Source organism: Diorhabda sublineata, chromosome 5 (assembly GCF_026230105.1).
Source record: "Diorhabda sublineata isolate icDioSubl1.1 chromosome 5, icDioSubl1.1, whole genome shotgun sequence".
NCBI lineage: Eukaryota > Metazoa > Arthropoda > Insecta > Coleoptera > Chrysomelidae > Diorhabda > Diorhabda sublineata.
This window is the reverse complement of record NC_079478.1, coordinates 24,492,531-24,506,611: the sequence shown is the minus strand read 5'-3', so window position 1 is coordinate 24,506,611 and position 14,081 is coordinate 24,492,531. Positions and strand designations below refer to the sequence as shown.

Here is a 14,081-nt window from a genome sequence, read left to right as displayed (position 1 = left end):
ACTGACTTTGTTTCTCAGTTTCTGAAAGTGAAAAAATATATTGCATCAAAGTTTGTGTATACAAAAAATAGACAAAACTTAACTGAAATATAAATCTTCTTATATAAAGTGACATCAATAATCAATATAATGCTATTGGAATTTTTCAGTTATTTTTTTTTATTCTATTGATTTGGTACGATACTAAGAATAATTGAGATATTTGATTTACATAAAGTGTTGCTTCTAGATATCCTACTTTCAATTATTTTCATCATTACATTTATTATATACATCCAAATAAAACATTCCATTAGCGTATCTGTATGACTTAATCTTGATAAATGCAGACAAAGTATTCTTAATATTTATCATGTTTCCCAGGACTATGATGTGGAACATCCCTGTCATAACCGTATTATTCAGTTTATCTTGGTTAGTGGGGATGGTAGTATACGCTGTATATTCCAGCTGTGATCCTCTCTCGTCTGGATATATTCAGAAATATGACGAAATCCTGCCGTTTTTTGTTGAAGACCGATTCAGCTATTTGCCTGGCATACTAGGATTATTTATGGCAAGTCTTTTCAATGGAGCTCTCAGGTGAGTGAAATATAAGCAATTATGTTTTTTGTTGTACTATGTCATTTAAATAGCAATAACAGATGATTACTTAAAATTTTGTGTGAAGGTTGCTCTGTAAATAGGTAGCATAAATAAGAAAGATATACGACGATTTGAGAATCATAGATACAATTTTACCTCACTATTTTATAAGAGAGAAGGGTAGCTACAAAGCATATACGAGAGTTGCCACTTAAGTTGTGAAAAATGGCAACAATGATGAGAATTATTCAAACACGATATAGCCATTATAAAGTTTGTCTTTTCCAATGGTGTACGTGCTGTTAGTCGAGAGCTCTTTGACTTGTTTACAGATACTTGAAACATTGATCTTGATCAAGAAAAAGAATTAAATGGTGGACATTTTCTTGCGATGATTTTCTTTCGACGTGAAGTAAACCAACCACAACAAAAACTGTGTGCCGATCAACTCAACTCGCTTCGCCATCTCGAGCCACCGTGTTCCGCTAGTGTTCCGAATTCAATCGTGGTCGCTCTTCGCTACAGGATGAATTTCGTGAAGGTCGTCCAGAATCGGCTGTAGTGCAAGGAATCATCGATACTATGTGAAACTGATATTGCAATATCGTCATGTGACATACCGTGAGATTGTGGCACAAGGCACTTGGACATCAGTTCCATTCGCATACATTTAATATTGCATGAATATTTGACTACATTTGACTTTCAAAACTATTTGCTCTAGTTGGATACCGAATAATTTGGGAATCTCTCAAAAAAAGCTCGTGTCGATTAGGGCAAAGAAATGCTGAAGAAATTGAATCGCTGTCCTTCAAAAGACGTTTATAACTAGATAAGTTGCCACCGTTCCATTGGAGCAACGTAGAACAGTCAATTCTGAATGTTTCACCAGCATTTTTTTGATAGAATTGTTCGAAGAAATCAGGGAAGCTAATAGCAGAAGACGAATCACTCTCAACCACGTCAATGGGAGTTCTCACACATCAAACAAACAAACAAAAGCGTTTTTGAATAGTCAAAACATCGAATTGTGGAGTCCTTGTTTGGCACCCAATGATTTTATAATATTTCCGCAAATCCAGAATAATTTGTGAGGTCAACGATTTTCTACACCTGAAGAAGTGGTTGGCATTTAAATCACATGTTTTGGTATATAAAAAATTCTTCGACAATTGATTCACACGCATGCGAAAGTGTATTGATCTTAATTGAGAATATTTTGATAAACAAAGAAGCATTATTCAATTATAAATATTTGGTTTTATTTGTCTATTTCAAAATTAAGTTACAATCCACGTATCATCAAATTTTTTGTGGGCAGGTAATCAAGACCCGACTATGGAATCGCTGTTGTCAATTTGAGTACTTGATTAAATTTCGATTAAATAATAAGTTTGAAAAATATGTGCTAAATGGTTTCAGAATACTTTTCAAAATGTTTCTGTTCAATAAGAACTCCTTGAAGCTCAAAAACCTTTGATGTGGATTCTATGTTTTCCTATAGAAATAAATATTTATGAAAACAATCTAGTGAAAACTCTAATTGAAGTCGTCATTAAATAATATTGAGTGTTTTAATAATAATATTCTTGTGAAAATATAAAATGTACAAAAAAAACAGAAAATGCATTTACTTTAGCTTGTTTTCAATTGTTTTGTTCATTTTAGATAAATTGTCAATATGATCTTAGTCTTAGAAGTCTATATGGTCTTCTAAAGCAGATTATCATTCAGGTTTATTCATAGTTCATATAGCTAATCTTTCCAAAAACCAAATTCGACCTACGCTTGTGGAGATTAATTCTTATATATTTTACCGAATTCGTTTAAATGTTCTCTTTTCTTGTTGGACATTGTGCTCACCCTCGACTTATCTTCAAAAATAATTTTTTCTGGTTAAATTCTATTCAATAATATAATGTTGAATTTTTCGCAAAATTTGGAAAATATCTGAAAATTTTTATATTTACAACGATCTGTTTGGTAAAATATAAATACCCGTTTGAATAGGACAATACAGCTTAAGTAAGCCATTATATAATTATAATTGGATTATAGATTATATAAATATCATTGATAAAAGAGATAGATTAGATATTTTGATTTGTCTTTGACTTTATATGTGGTAAATGTCACTTTTAGAACTTTGATTAACCCTTTCTGTTAAGGAATGGGGAAATTTTGGATACATACTCTGTAATTCACTATAAAAGTGTAAATTAAGTTTCTACAATTATTGGTGATTATATCTATCATTACCACTACATGATAACCCAATATTATACTTATTGGTGCGTTGATTTCATTTAGCAAATTAAACTCCTCAGAGACAGATGAAACTACCATGTTACCGGCAGGGAATAAAACCTAAATCTATTTGTCTCTGGATCAAAGCAATAGAAGAAAACGCACAATATTGTAAAATTATTATTCATATTTATTAATTTTGTTTTATTACTGATAACCCAGCAGTTGATATGGAAATGAACTTCAATAAAATGAGAAGTGCCTCAATTTATAGAGCACTTCATTTCGGATCAAATCAGTTGAAATTATCATGATTGATATTTTGATTTAATTAGATATACTGCTACAATTTTTTTGCTGATGAATAACAATTTCAATGTAATGATCCAAAAGTTTTGCAATAATCATTTGAGACTTCATTTACATTTGTCTCATTCTCTCTGTACAATTTTTTATCATTTTTATGTTAATATACTGATAACTAATGTATAACATATTTTTAGTTTGAACGTTTCAAATCTAAACTCCTTGGCAACTGTTACTTTCGAAGATTTTGTGCGTCCTATTCCTATATTCAAAGACATGAAGGATTCCAAGCAGCTATGGACAATTAAATTTATAGGAGTAGTCTACGGATTTATCATTATGGGAATCAGCTTCGGAGTAGGTCTTTTGGACGGCGTTATTGAATCTTCAATGTTGGTTACTTCAGCCACTTCTGGACCCTTACTAGGAGTATTCGTGATGGCTTTATTGATACCTTGCGCAAATTGGAAGGTGAGAAAATATTTTTTATGATCCAAAAATCAAATGGAGGGAACATTGATTAATTTTTATTTCCTGAAGTGTTGAATTTCTAATATGAATATAATAGTGACTATACATTAATTGGAAACAACTATGAAAATTTTAAATCAATAATAATTCGCAATTCTTACATTATTTAGAGTGTTTTCGCAGGCCATTACTATCACTAAACTACAGCAATGGTGCCTACCATATAACAGTACTATGTGCCTGAAAAGAGCCAAGTGAAGTTTTTATTTTCAATTGTTTCAGGAATTGAAGTTGTCATTTTGACTAGAAAAAATTAGTAAACATCAATATTATTAAAGCGTTTATTGTGGAAATAAACATCAGTACACAGTTATAACTTTCAGCTCTTATTGTGAGGAGTTGATTCTCACCTATGAGTCCATTATTTTGGAAGTGTTTGGTTTTATAATGACATTTTCACTCTAAAATCCGTCCGCATTTCGACCTGAACTTGTTTTTCATGAGACACATGGAGGAAAATGCTTGTACTTGTAAATAAAAAAAATTTTTTCATTGCCATAATCTCCAAATTTATTTGTAGTCCCGCAGGGCTTTTGCCCAGAAGTCTGCAATTTGTTTACCATTAAAATTGTTTTTCATTTCACCATAGCTAGACAAATTCACAGATTTTTTCACAGCTGAAAAGATTTTGAATCCAACTATCGTCAAGGTTAGGTCAGGTAAATATTCCCTAAAAGTGGTGGCTAGGCTGCATAGCTAGGCTACTTTGCCTCTAATCTTGTGAGGCAAGCTATCCTCAGAAGAATGAATATAGTTTATGATTATAACTACATCATTGAGTATCCTCTGCCATCTTTTGGCTACTTAGATTTCACAGTGAGTACAATAATATGTCCATTCTAGCTACGGGTTTGCTACTTTGATACAATCTCATTTCAACAGTCATTGATTTTGCTCCATTTGTAGACAAGCCCTCTTATTTTGTCCAGTTGATATCATGTTTATTCCAAAACAATTTGATGTAGTTAACATTGTTTCCTGTTGTGTGAGGAAATTCGCTCGAAAAAAGAAACTCCTCAAATAGCTAATCATTCCATAGAATATTAATAAAATCAACATTATTTTTTTTCTGTTATTTATGTTTTTTCATCCAAATTTTAGAGCATACATATCATATCATGCGAAGTCTGACTAGCAAAGTATCTTCAGTTCTATTTACATTCACACCAAAGTGTTTAGCAATTTTTTACGAGATACATAATGCTCTAATAATCTATTATTTTTCATATCTAATGATTTACTCCTGTGCTCTGGATGCTTCGTTTGAAAAAAAACCGATGGAGTTATATAAGTTCTTCAGCAATTATATAGTTTCTTCCACATTTAGGGACAAACTGAGATACCTCATATGTAACGAGAGTTGCATTTTTTATTTACATTCACAACAAAGTGTTCAAAGTTTTTTTCGATCAAATGATTTACTTCTGGGTACTAGATGATTAATTTCAAAATGCTGATGGAGTTTTGCTGGCTTCATACACTCATTCGAAAACTTCCGCAACAAATTACACATCGAGGCTTAGGCTGCTGTTCAGTTCCAGTGAAGGTGAAACCGATTTCTAAGTAATTAGAGTTTTATTTTCCAATACTGAACCTTAATGACAACACGTTGGTCCAAGAGACACTGACAAATTTGGTTCGATAGTCTGATTTTAATTTTGATACCTAATGCATTTTCCTTTCCTCCATCTTTAGCCCTATCTCGTTATAAGGATGTAATTTTCAACTAACGATCCATTTTTAATCACAGTGTACGTACTGTACCTATATTGCAAACCTCTTTGCCAAGGCTTGTGGACCTCCAGGGGTTCGCGGACCTCCTGTTGGGAGTCACTGTCCTACATGTAATGTATGTTTATGATAAGTATTGGCGAAAACCACGTGTCAATAGATAGCAAGGAATTTAGCTTCTATAGCGGTGAACAACAATACAATCTGTAAGGGTGTTTGATGATGTTTAGTTTTCAGTGATTTTGGTAAGGTTTTCTCTATTTTTTGTAATTCTTGTCATTTCCTTAACGTGTTTGTGTGGTTAGAACAAAAAGATACGATTAAGAATTGGTCTAGAAATGACAAAAATTCAAATAACCCTTTTTAACATCATGGAATATATTGGAGTCAGAGGCAGACCACTAAAAGAAAGTGAAGCGGTTTTCAAGCAGCACATATACGAAAAGTATTATGTGGCCTAAAAGTTTGTGTCTACAAACGTCAGGTCTAACTTCCAATCTCATGAGATTACTATTAATCTGATTGATGTTTTTAAAGATTGGGAATGCATTTGTTTATGTAAATACGGGAGGAAGAGACTTGAATATTTACACGATACTACAAAAAAGTACACAAGAATTTTATTGGCCACTATAATGGGATTTTAACAAGCAGTAAATTTTATTATTTTCGAAAGTACACCTCATGGATGTGTGGTTTTTATCTCAGAAAGTACTTTAAAGAGGTATATTATTTCACTATTTGGATTGAAATTTCAAATAACACTTCAGTTTGTTTATAAAACAACAAAACAAATTCGTATTATGGCTGTATTTTTCACCTCTATGGAAGAAAATCAACAGATGCCGCCCACTTCGTAGATTTCGCGAATAGTTCGATACATTCCAAATGATCAGCGATCACCGCAATATTTTTCCACTTTGGATAAAACCCTCTACCATTCTATTGGAACGATAATTCTATAATTCATAAGAATATTGAGTTTCAGTTTCTTGTTGGACGATCTAAGTAATTATGTAACTTTTAGAGAATAAACAACTGCTTCAAATTTTTATTAGAAAATCCACCCGCTATATTTTATATATTTTTTGTATAGAACCTTGTGAATTGGTTTGTATAATTACTGTCTCGGTATGGTTTGCAGAATTAATTAACGGTTAAAGGCTTTGATAGAAGTGAAATTCTCTCCATAAGCGTTATTAGTACACACAATCAATCTCATTGGAAATTTACCAATCAAATTACCGTTTTGGGATGAAATTGTATGTTATACCGAATTAATCAATTATGCATCCGCTACAATGAATGAGTATGTTGAGCTATGGGAACTCTGGTCAAAAATGTTAAGTATTGCTGTTGGTTTAAAATACGCGTACAATACACACGATGTGTTGTATAAAAATTGAACAGCAGTATAAATTAGTGAAATTTGGAATCTCATTCCTGTTCCTGTTTATCTACGAGTATACAAAAGCATTATTTATTTCGCGAAATTGTGATATAGAGATATACTGATATCTACTGTCATGTTATTTCCAGCATAAACACTGTTTATATTTAAGGTAGCATTAAATTAATCTCACTGTACATTCTATCTTTAATTTATTTACTCTTCACTTAACAATGACACGAGTACGAGTACGTAATTGCTTGCGATTTGAGCTCTCGATTAATACGAAAATTCAAATTCTAGCCAAATTCTACCCAAATACTAGATGTTTTGGGATATTTCCTGAAAAACTGGCACTCCTCATAACTCACACATTTAAAATGCGTGTGATATTATAACAATACTAAATAGATATACGTAACTACTCAGAACTGTATCAGCATTTATTTAAAATATCATCGCATACTAAACAATATGCACTTTCATCAAAATCGACAAGTTATAATAAACAAAGGAATAGCTTGATTAGCTCATCAACATTCGAGATTTGAGATTCTCGTACCGTTTTCGTTAAATATCGTAATTTAATCCTATCTGAGAACAACTTATCTTAAATTTTCCACTAATTTCAATGTGATTCTTCTAGATAAAGACGTATTATATTCTTTGTCCTCAAATTCACGTTAGTAGATTTAGTCAAAGTCCATATCTAATGATGAATAGCCATTTTGGATAATAATTGTAAAATCTACATGTGTAGATTCTTTGTTTAAATTGAATTAAAAAATACATTGCTCAATTTAAGAAGTCACTCACTAATCGGATAATTTCTCATACATTCAGATTTTCAAGAAACAAACTAACCTTACCTAATATATGAAATTCAACTTTATTCATAACGATCTAGCTTAATCTAACACAAAAAAATGGAATGTCGTTCATAATGTAACCAATAAAAATGTATAACAATTTGAATGGAAACCAGAATCAATAAACTTTATTTTTATAGTGGAGTAAAATCACTCTCCAATCATGAGTTTCAATGATTCGAAGGTATAACCAAATAAAACCTACATTATCTCGTAGCGGACATTATAATGCATGGGAAATCAAATTCTACAACTTTTTTAGTAGGAATAAAGCTTGAAAATAGCCGTAAAAGGTCAATGAACGCTTAAAATAAATTTTTATTTCAATTTTTAATTTAAAATTATTATTATTTGTACACTTCTGCTTAAAGTCGGAGCGCATCTAATATTTTTGAAATTGAAAAAAAAAACTCTTAGTTTTTGTCAAAAAAATTGAGTGGATTATCAAAATCGTGTATACAAAACTTTATCCTGTGGCGAGGTATGTGAAATATTGAAAATGTTTAGACAAATATATCGAGTCAAATGTGTGTACATTCAGTAAGTTCAGAAAAATCAAGTCTCTAATTTTCTCGCTGAAAAAATATTTTTTAAAAAAGCACTTTAAAATACGCATGAGAATCGAGATCCCTTAGAGCGTCTATACATAGGTAAGTAGGTACATAACAAGAATTGCTCTTGCAACTAAAAAGCCATATCGAAATTTTTAGAATTGAACTAAATCAATCTAAAATAGGTTTTCATTTCAATTTTATTATAGGTTTTATTTAGTCATACCTTTGAATCACCTACCCCCTGAAAATAGACAGTTATGGCGATGTTTCTTCCACATCTTAACCGTTGACAAAGACTTCACTAGCATAAAAACAAGCATAATCACATAATGATATGGACAAACTATGATAATACTTGACTATAATACAACTTTAATAAATCTGATTTGTATTCAGGGTGCATCAGTTGGAGTAATATCAGGCCATATAGTCACTCTTTGGATTGCCATAGGGGGCTTAACAATTGAAAAACCGCCAGCAAGCTTTCTTCAAGTATACACGGACGGTTGCAGTAACACCTCTTTCAATGATCATATATTGAAACCCGAACACCGATACCCAAGCTGGACTCCTACAACTACTCCGTCTCCGTTCCATATCTACAACGACACTCACACTCTATTGAATACTACCAGAGCAGCTCCATCGTAAGTATTCACAATTCAACAACCTTCCACCTTTCCATGTTAATACAAATAACAAATTATGAAAATTTCTGCTTGTAGTATTACATTTATTGTTAGAACAATGAATTCATTCAATCAATAAGGTCTGCAAAGTAAAATCGAAGGAAATCATTTTTCATGAAATTATAAGTACTTCAGCTAACAAAAAAATGCTAGAGAACAAAGATATGTGTTAATTATTAGCTATTTTGTATGAAATTTAATGTTTGTATAACTCCACTGATATGGCACGGAATGTATTCTAGGTTGATGTAATACTTGAGAACTTTTGACAAAAATGAGTTAAATGAAACCAAAGCCAAACCGAATCGGTTTGAGAATATGAAAAAGTGAAAAATTAGTGACTGAAATATTTTTCCATGTTTTATCGAACTTATTTAAATGTATCCCTTGAAAATCCAACGTTGAATATATTTATATGCAGGTGTGATCAAAATTTTATTTTGACCCGTTGATACAAGCACTAAGAAATAAAAAAGTATTTTTCTTTATCTTGTCAAGGTCTGTAAAAAAATCGAATCAAACTATTCCAACTTTTGGTCGTTTCCGAGATATTTGAGGTTTCAATTATTATTGAATTTTTTAACAAGTTTTAATTTTTTATGTATACTTTTAGTAGGCTTTGTAATAAATGAATGACACTTATTTAACTGTCATTAGTCAATTATTGATACTTTTGAAAATCGTTAAAATGGCTCGTTCTCAATATAATAAAGATTATGCATGTATATAAGTATGCATTGAAATAGAAAAAACCGGGTAATTTAAAAAAAATTAAGAAATTAGATATTTATCAAATTTAACTTTGAACAGTTTTTATACACACCCTGTATGTAATATAAAATTTATCAACATAGATTCAAATACGTCTGAATTTGCTAAAAGCAAACGAACAGAAACCATTTTCATATCTTTGAGGGTATCCTCGTAAAAAAATAATTTATAAGGGTCTGCAACGGTCAAATTTTTCACAGAAAAATTAATATCTCAAAAAGTATACATTTTTCGTTTTTAGACTAAGACTTTACGTAGATTTAAAAAATGTATCAATATACAGGGTGTTCCATTTAAAATAACAAAGTTACAGTCACAGTTACAGGTATAACCGGATGTCGACGCCATCTTTGAAAATATTTTAGTTAAAAAGATCTTATCAGAAAACCCAATCGTAGAAATTTTCATGATTTTACTATAAGTATATATAGTCATATACAGATAGTTTTAACTCGTCGTGTGATACCCTGTATATTGAGTAATTTATAGGTCATAAAATGGTAATTTTGAATGTATAGAATTCTGGATACATCAAATGTACAAATAAGTATGAGAGATGATATCAATTTCAACAATAATTCAACTTTAAGGGATTATGACATATAGAACGTGTTTCAATTAACTATAAATTCGACAATGGGTTTGGTTTGTAATAATTCAAAATTTAGTAGAAAGTCTTGAGTTTGAGATTATGTGCGAAAACAAAATAATCAAACCGTATAGCAGAATGCAATTAATTTTTTCTTTGATTTCAGAGATCCACTTACTCAACTGTACTCAGTTACTTATATGTATTATTCATTAATCGGATGCTTCATCACAATTCTTTTTGGTTGGACTGTTTCCTATTTTACCGGCAGTGAAAGTGACAGATACGATGAGGAGTTAATACATCCAATTGCTAGAAAAATGGCGAAAATATTTCCTGGAAAAAAAAGAATTTATTCACAAAAAGTAATTTGCGAAGATGATATCCCAGAAAAATGTGAGAAAACCACAAAACTAGATTCTGTTATGCAGCCGTCAACAAGCTGCACTAACCCTCCGGGCACCAAAACGGGTACCCTCAATCCTACATTTTCAGATTTGTCAGATGAATCAATAGATGGTATATATAGAACTAAATTGTGATTTTTGCTAGAGCACCGAAGAAAATGTAATGGAATGCCTATTACTTTTAGAAACTTCTGTGATCTCTATATGTTATATAAACTTTAATGTAATTCTTCTGTACGGTATTATTGTTAACAAAGACGTCAGATTCGTCATTACACGATTATATTAAATTTTCAGTGACCCAGTTATCTTGGTGACCAAGACTTCAAAGTTATTAAGTATTTATTATGTGAGCTATTTTATTTCTATTTAAGCATTAGTTATACCCATTTAGTAGTTATTTATCGTTATAAAGTAGACAACAATACTCAAATGTATAGAACTACCAACTCTAGGACTGTTTAAATATTTGTTACTTATCAAAAGTTTCTTATCATACCTGTCGAATTTATATATACAAGAAAAATTGATTAATTTTTCTACAAAATATATATTTGGGATATTTTCAGTCTGAGAAGGAATCCTTGATTCATGATGTAATTGATTATTGTGGTCACGTGTCCAGTGGACTAACGATATAAATATAAAGAAGCTGAACCAACAATTATAATATTTTTTATTTTATAAGACTTTTGTATACACTTTTACTTGTAACAGATTAATAATAAATCACTACGTGATGCAGGTGCCCACAAACTTTATAAAATTAATTGATTTTATTATGCTTCACTTTGAATTAGAGGTATTTACTTGAAGTGCACAATTTTAATTATTAAAATTCCTTGGTTCAGATCTTCTGTTCAGCGAAAGTGTTAATAACATTATCAAAGTTCAAAATTTGGGCAATAGAATTGTTGACCAAGCTGCTTAACCTTTCTTGCCCCATAGAATTTCTTGAATGAGTTTTTATCAATCTCAGTTTTGGAAATGACCGCTCAGCACTAGCAGTAGTTACAGAAATAGTGAGAAATGCAATGGGCACTTCAAGAAAGCTTAAAGCTATAAAATGATTCTGCAAGTTCTCATATGAATATGACGTTTCTATTTCGTGCTTAAAAGAGAATCAAAAATTGAAAATTTCCTTTGAAAACTAGATAGATATATGTTTGTTATATAGATCGACGAATGCTTCATTCCAAGCAAACGCGACCTCATTTGACTAATTTCAATGTTTCATTCACGATAGAATATATTCAGTTTAAACAATCTCCCAGGATCTTGGAAACGTTGATCCTCACAAATTTCATCAAAATGACATTTCACTTCTCTCTGACCAGTTTAAGGAAATTCGGGGTTTAAAATTCATTTGAATTCAATAATATTTGTTTCCATTTTCAAATCTTCTCATCCATATCGTTATTTTTTAAGTTCTTCTTAACAGACTTACAAATGGTTTAAAGCCTTTGAAATGGATCGATGGATTTAAATTGATGTGCGTCTATGGTTTGTAAGACTTTACAATAGAAAACCAGCAACCGAAAGAAATTGTAGTGTAATTGAAATGAAATGTACATGAACAAACTCAACAAACATGTCATAAAAGCGTGCAGCCCCATTTAGTTGGATTAATTTTTGTAATGTTATTGAAGACTAATACAATACACAGAAAAATGTGAATTTATTGCACAGTTTCCAATAATGTTTGTATTTCTATAACATCTTTCACTCCATCGCTTACCATGAAATTCAAATTATGAGCAGCATAATGCACGTATACCGTGTTTGACTATATATCTCCCATGAGTTTATGAGCACTGCCATAAGTAAGTTTCATGGTATCAACTGCATTGTATCCTTGACACGGCACTTATTCAGATATACTTTTGTGATTTATGAATTTTATTATCTGCTTGTATATTGCTAAGGCAGTTTGATCCTTAACCTCACAAAATTCTCAAAATGACTCTTTCACTACGAGAGTGTTTGGACTTCCATTTTCATATTTTATTTTATCTGACCGTTAGGAGATAAATATCAAGGGTCTAGTGAGTATCTGTGGGTATGTATTTTTATTTTTCTTTGATAATGGGCTCTTGTTCTTCATCTAGTATTTTATGCCACTGTCGATGTACAAAACATGAATGCAAATGTTTTTTCCGTGTCTCACGTCTTTCTATGACTTCCACAAAATTTTACCAATCATCATACCATCCAAATGTTTTGTAAATTTTTAGATGCTCCACTTTTTAAGCAATAAGGAATAGGACAGCCATGTAATTTCTAACTTCACTCTAGATTTATAGAAACACTGTAATCAAATATATCCAAAAAAAATATGTTGTTACCATCCCTCAAAAAGGGCCTTTTGGTTTATAATCTCTGTTTTCGATCAATGACCTCTTCAAAATTATCTCCATCACCAACTAACGGTGAAGATTTATTTTGTATATCCAAAACTGATTTATTTGAACATTTTCTGGTACCTGCTTTAGTTGTTCTGGATCTAAATATGTACTTTTATCGAGATCTGGCATATTTCCACTTACGACGACATCATTTTCTACACTTTTGGCGCACTGCGCTATTCATTTTATTTCATTATTATTTATTTTGTTTTTCAAACTCCTTCTTTCGTTTTCGTATATCATTCATACTCTAATACTTCCTAGAACAAGAATGTTAAAAGTTTATAATAACAGTATAGTTTTTAACAAATGGAAAATTATGATTAATAAGGAACGTCGAAAATGCAGCTACAGAAATTTTTCTAAAGATTGTACCATTTTTAATTCAATTGAGCAATTTTGTCATTATTGGAATAACGATTAACATAGGTGAAAAGTTTTGGTGGTTAAGCGCGGTGAGAATCATTATTTGAAATGATTATTTCCAAAGTAGACTAAAAATTGAAAGGATTGCTATCTTATAAGTTAAATTATAATGAAATAATTACCGAATAGATATTGTGAACCTATTTCTACAATTAACTTAACAAATGCTCAGTTTCAACGAACAACCAATTCTTACATGTATTAAACTAGTCATCACAGAATATACCCTAAGAAGAAATGCAAACTTAGTTGTTATACAGTGGAAATAACATGGCGGATTTTCTATGCCAGTGCCCTCGATGGTAGGTGGTAGGACTAATCTTTTTTCTAGATATTTAAATTTACCACTTTAAGGAAAAGTAATAGACATGATCACAATATCACTTTTAAAATGAGTACTAACGAAATACAGATTTTTCTAACAAACAAATTGAAAATTGTAATATCTAAATAAAACAGTGAAATAATATCATTACAATGATATAGTACTATCATTTTGGCATTTAACAAAAAAAAATATTCTATGGTACAAACAAAAGTCAAAAAATTCATAAATGTGTCTAAAAATCAGAACAATTCAG

General features: G+C 30.9%; 1 protein-coding gene across 4 annotated transcripts in view; it reads left to right on the top strand.

Moving 5' to 3' along the window:
* The window catches only part of LOC130443771 (sodium-coupled monocarboxylate transporter 1-like), a 102,605-nt gene extending 88,757 nt beyond the window's left edge, over positions 1-13,848 (top strand). For all 4 annotated transcript variants that reach the window (XM_056778580.1, XM_056778581.1, XM_056778578.1 and 1 more), the window contains 4 exons: positions 364-582; positions 3,336-3,609; positions 8,610-8,860; positions 10,429-13,848. In XM_056778580.1, coding sequence (XP_056634558.1) covers positions 364-582; positions 3,336-3,609; positions 8,610-8,860; positions 10,429-10,804 — 1,120 coding nt within the window. In that variant the 3' untranslated portion in view covers positions 10,805-13,848. The remainder of the gene's footprint in view (positions 1-363; positions 583-3,335; positions 3,610-8,609; positions 8,861-10,428) is intronic.
* Positions 13,849-14,081: the final 233 nt, after the last annotated feature.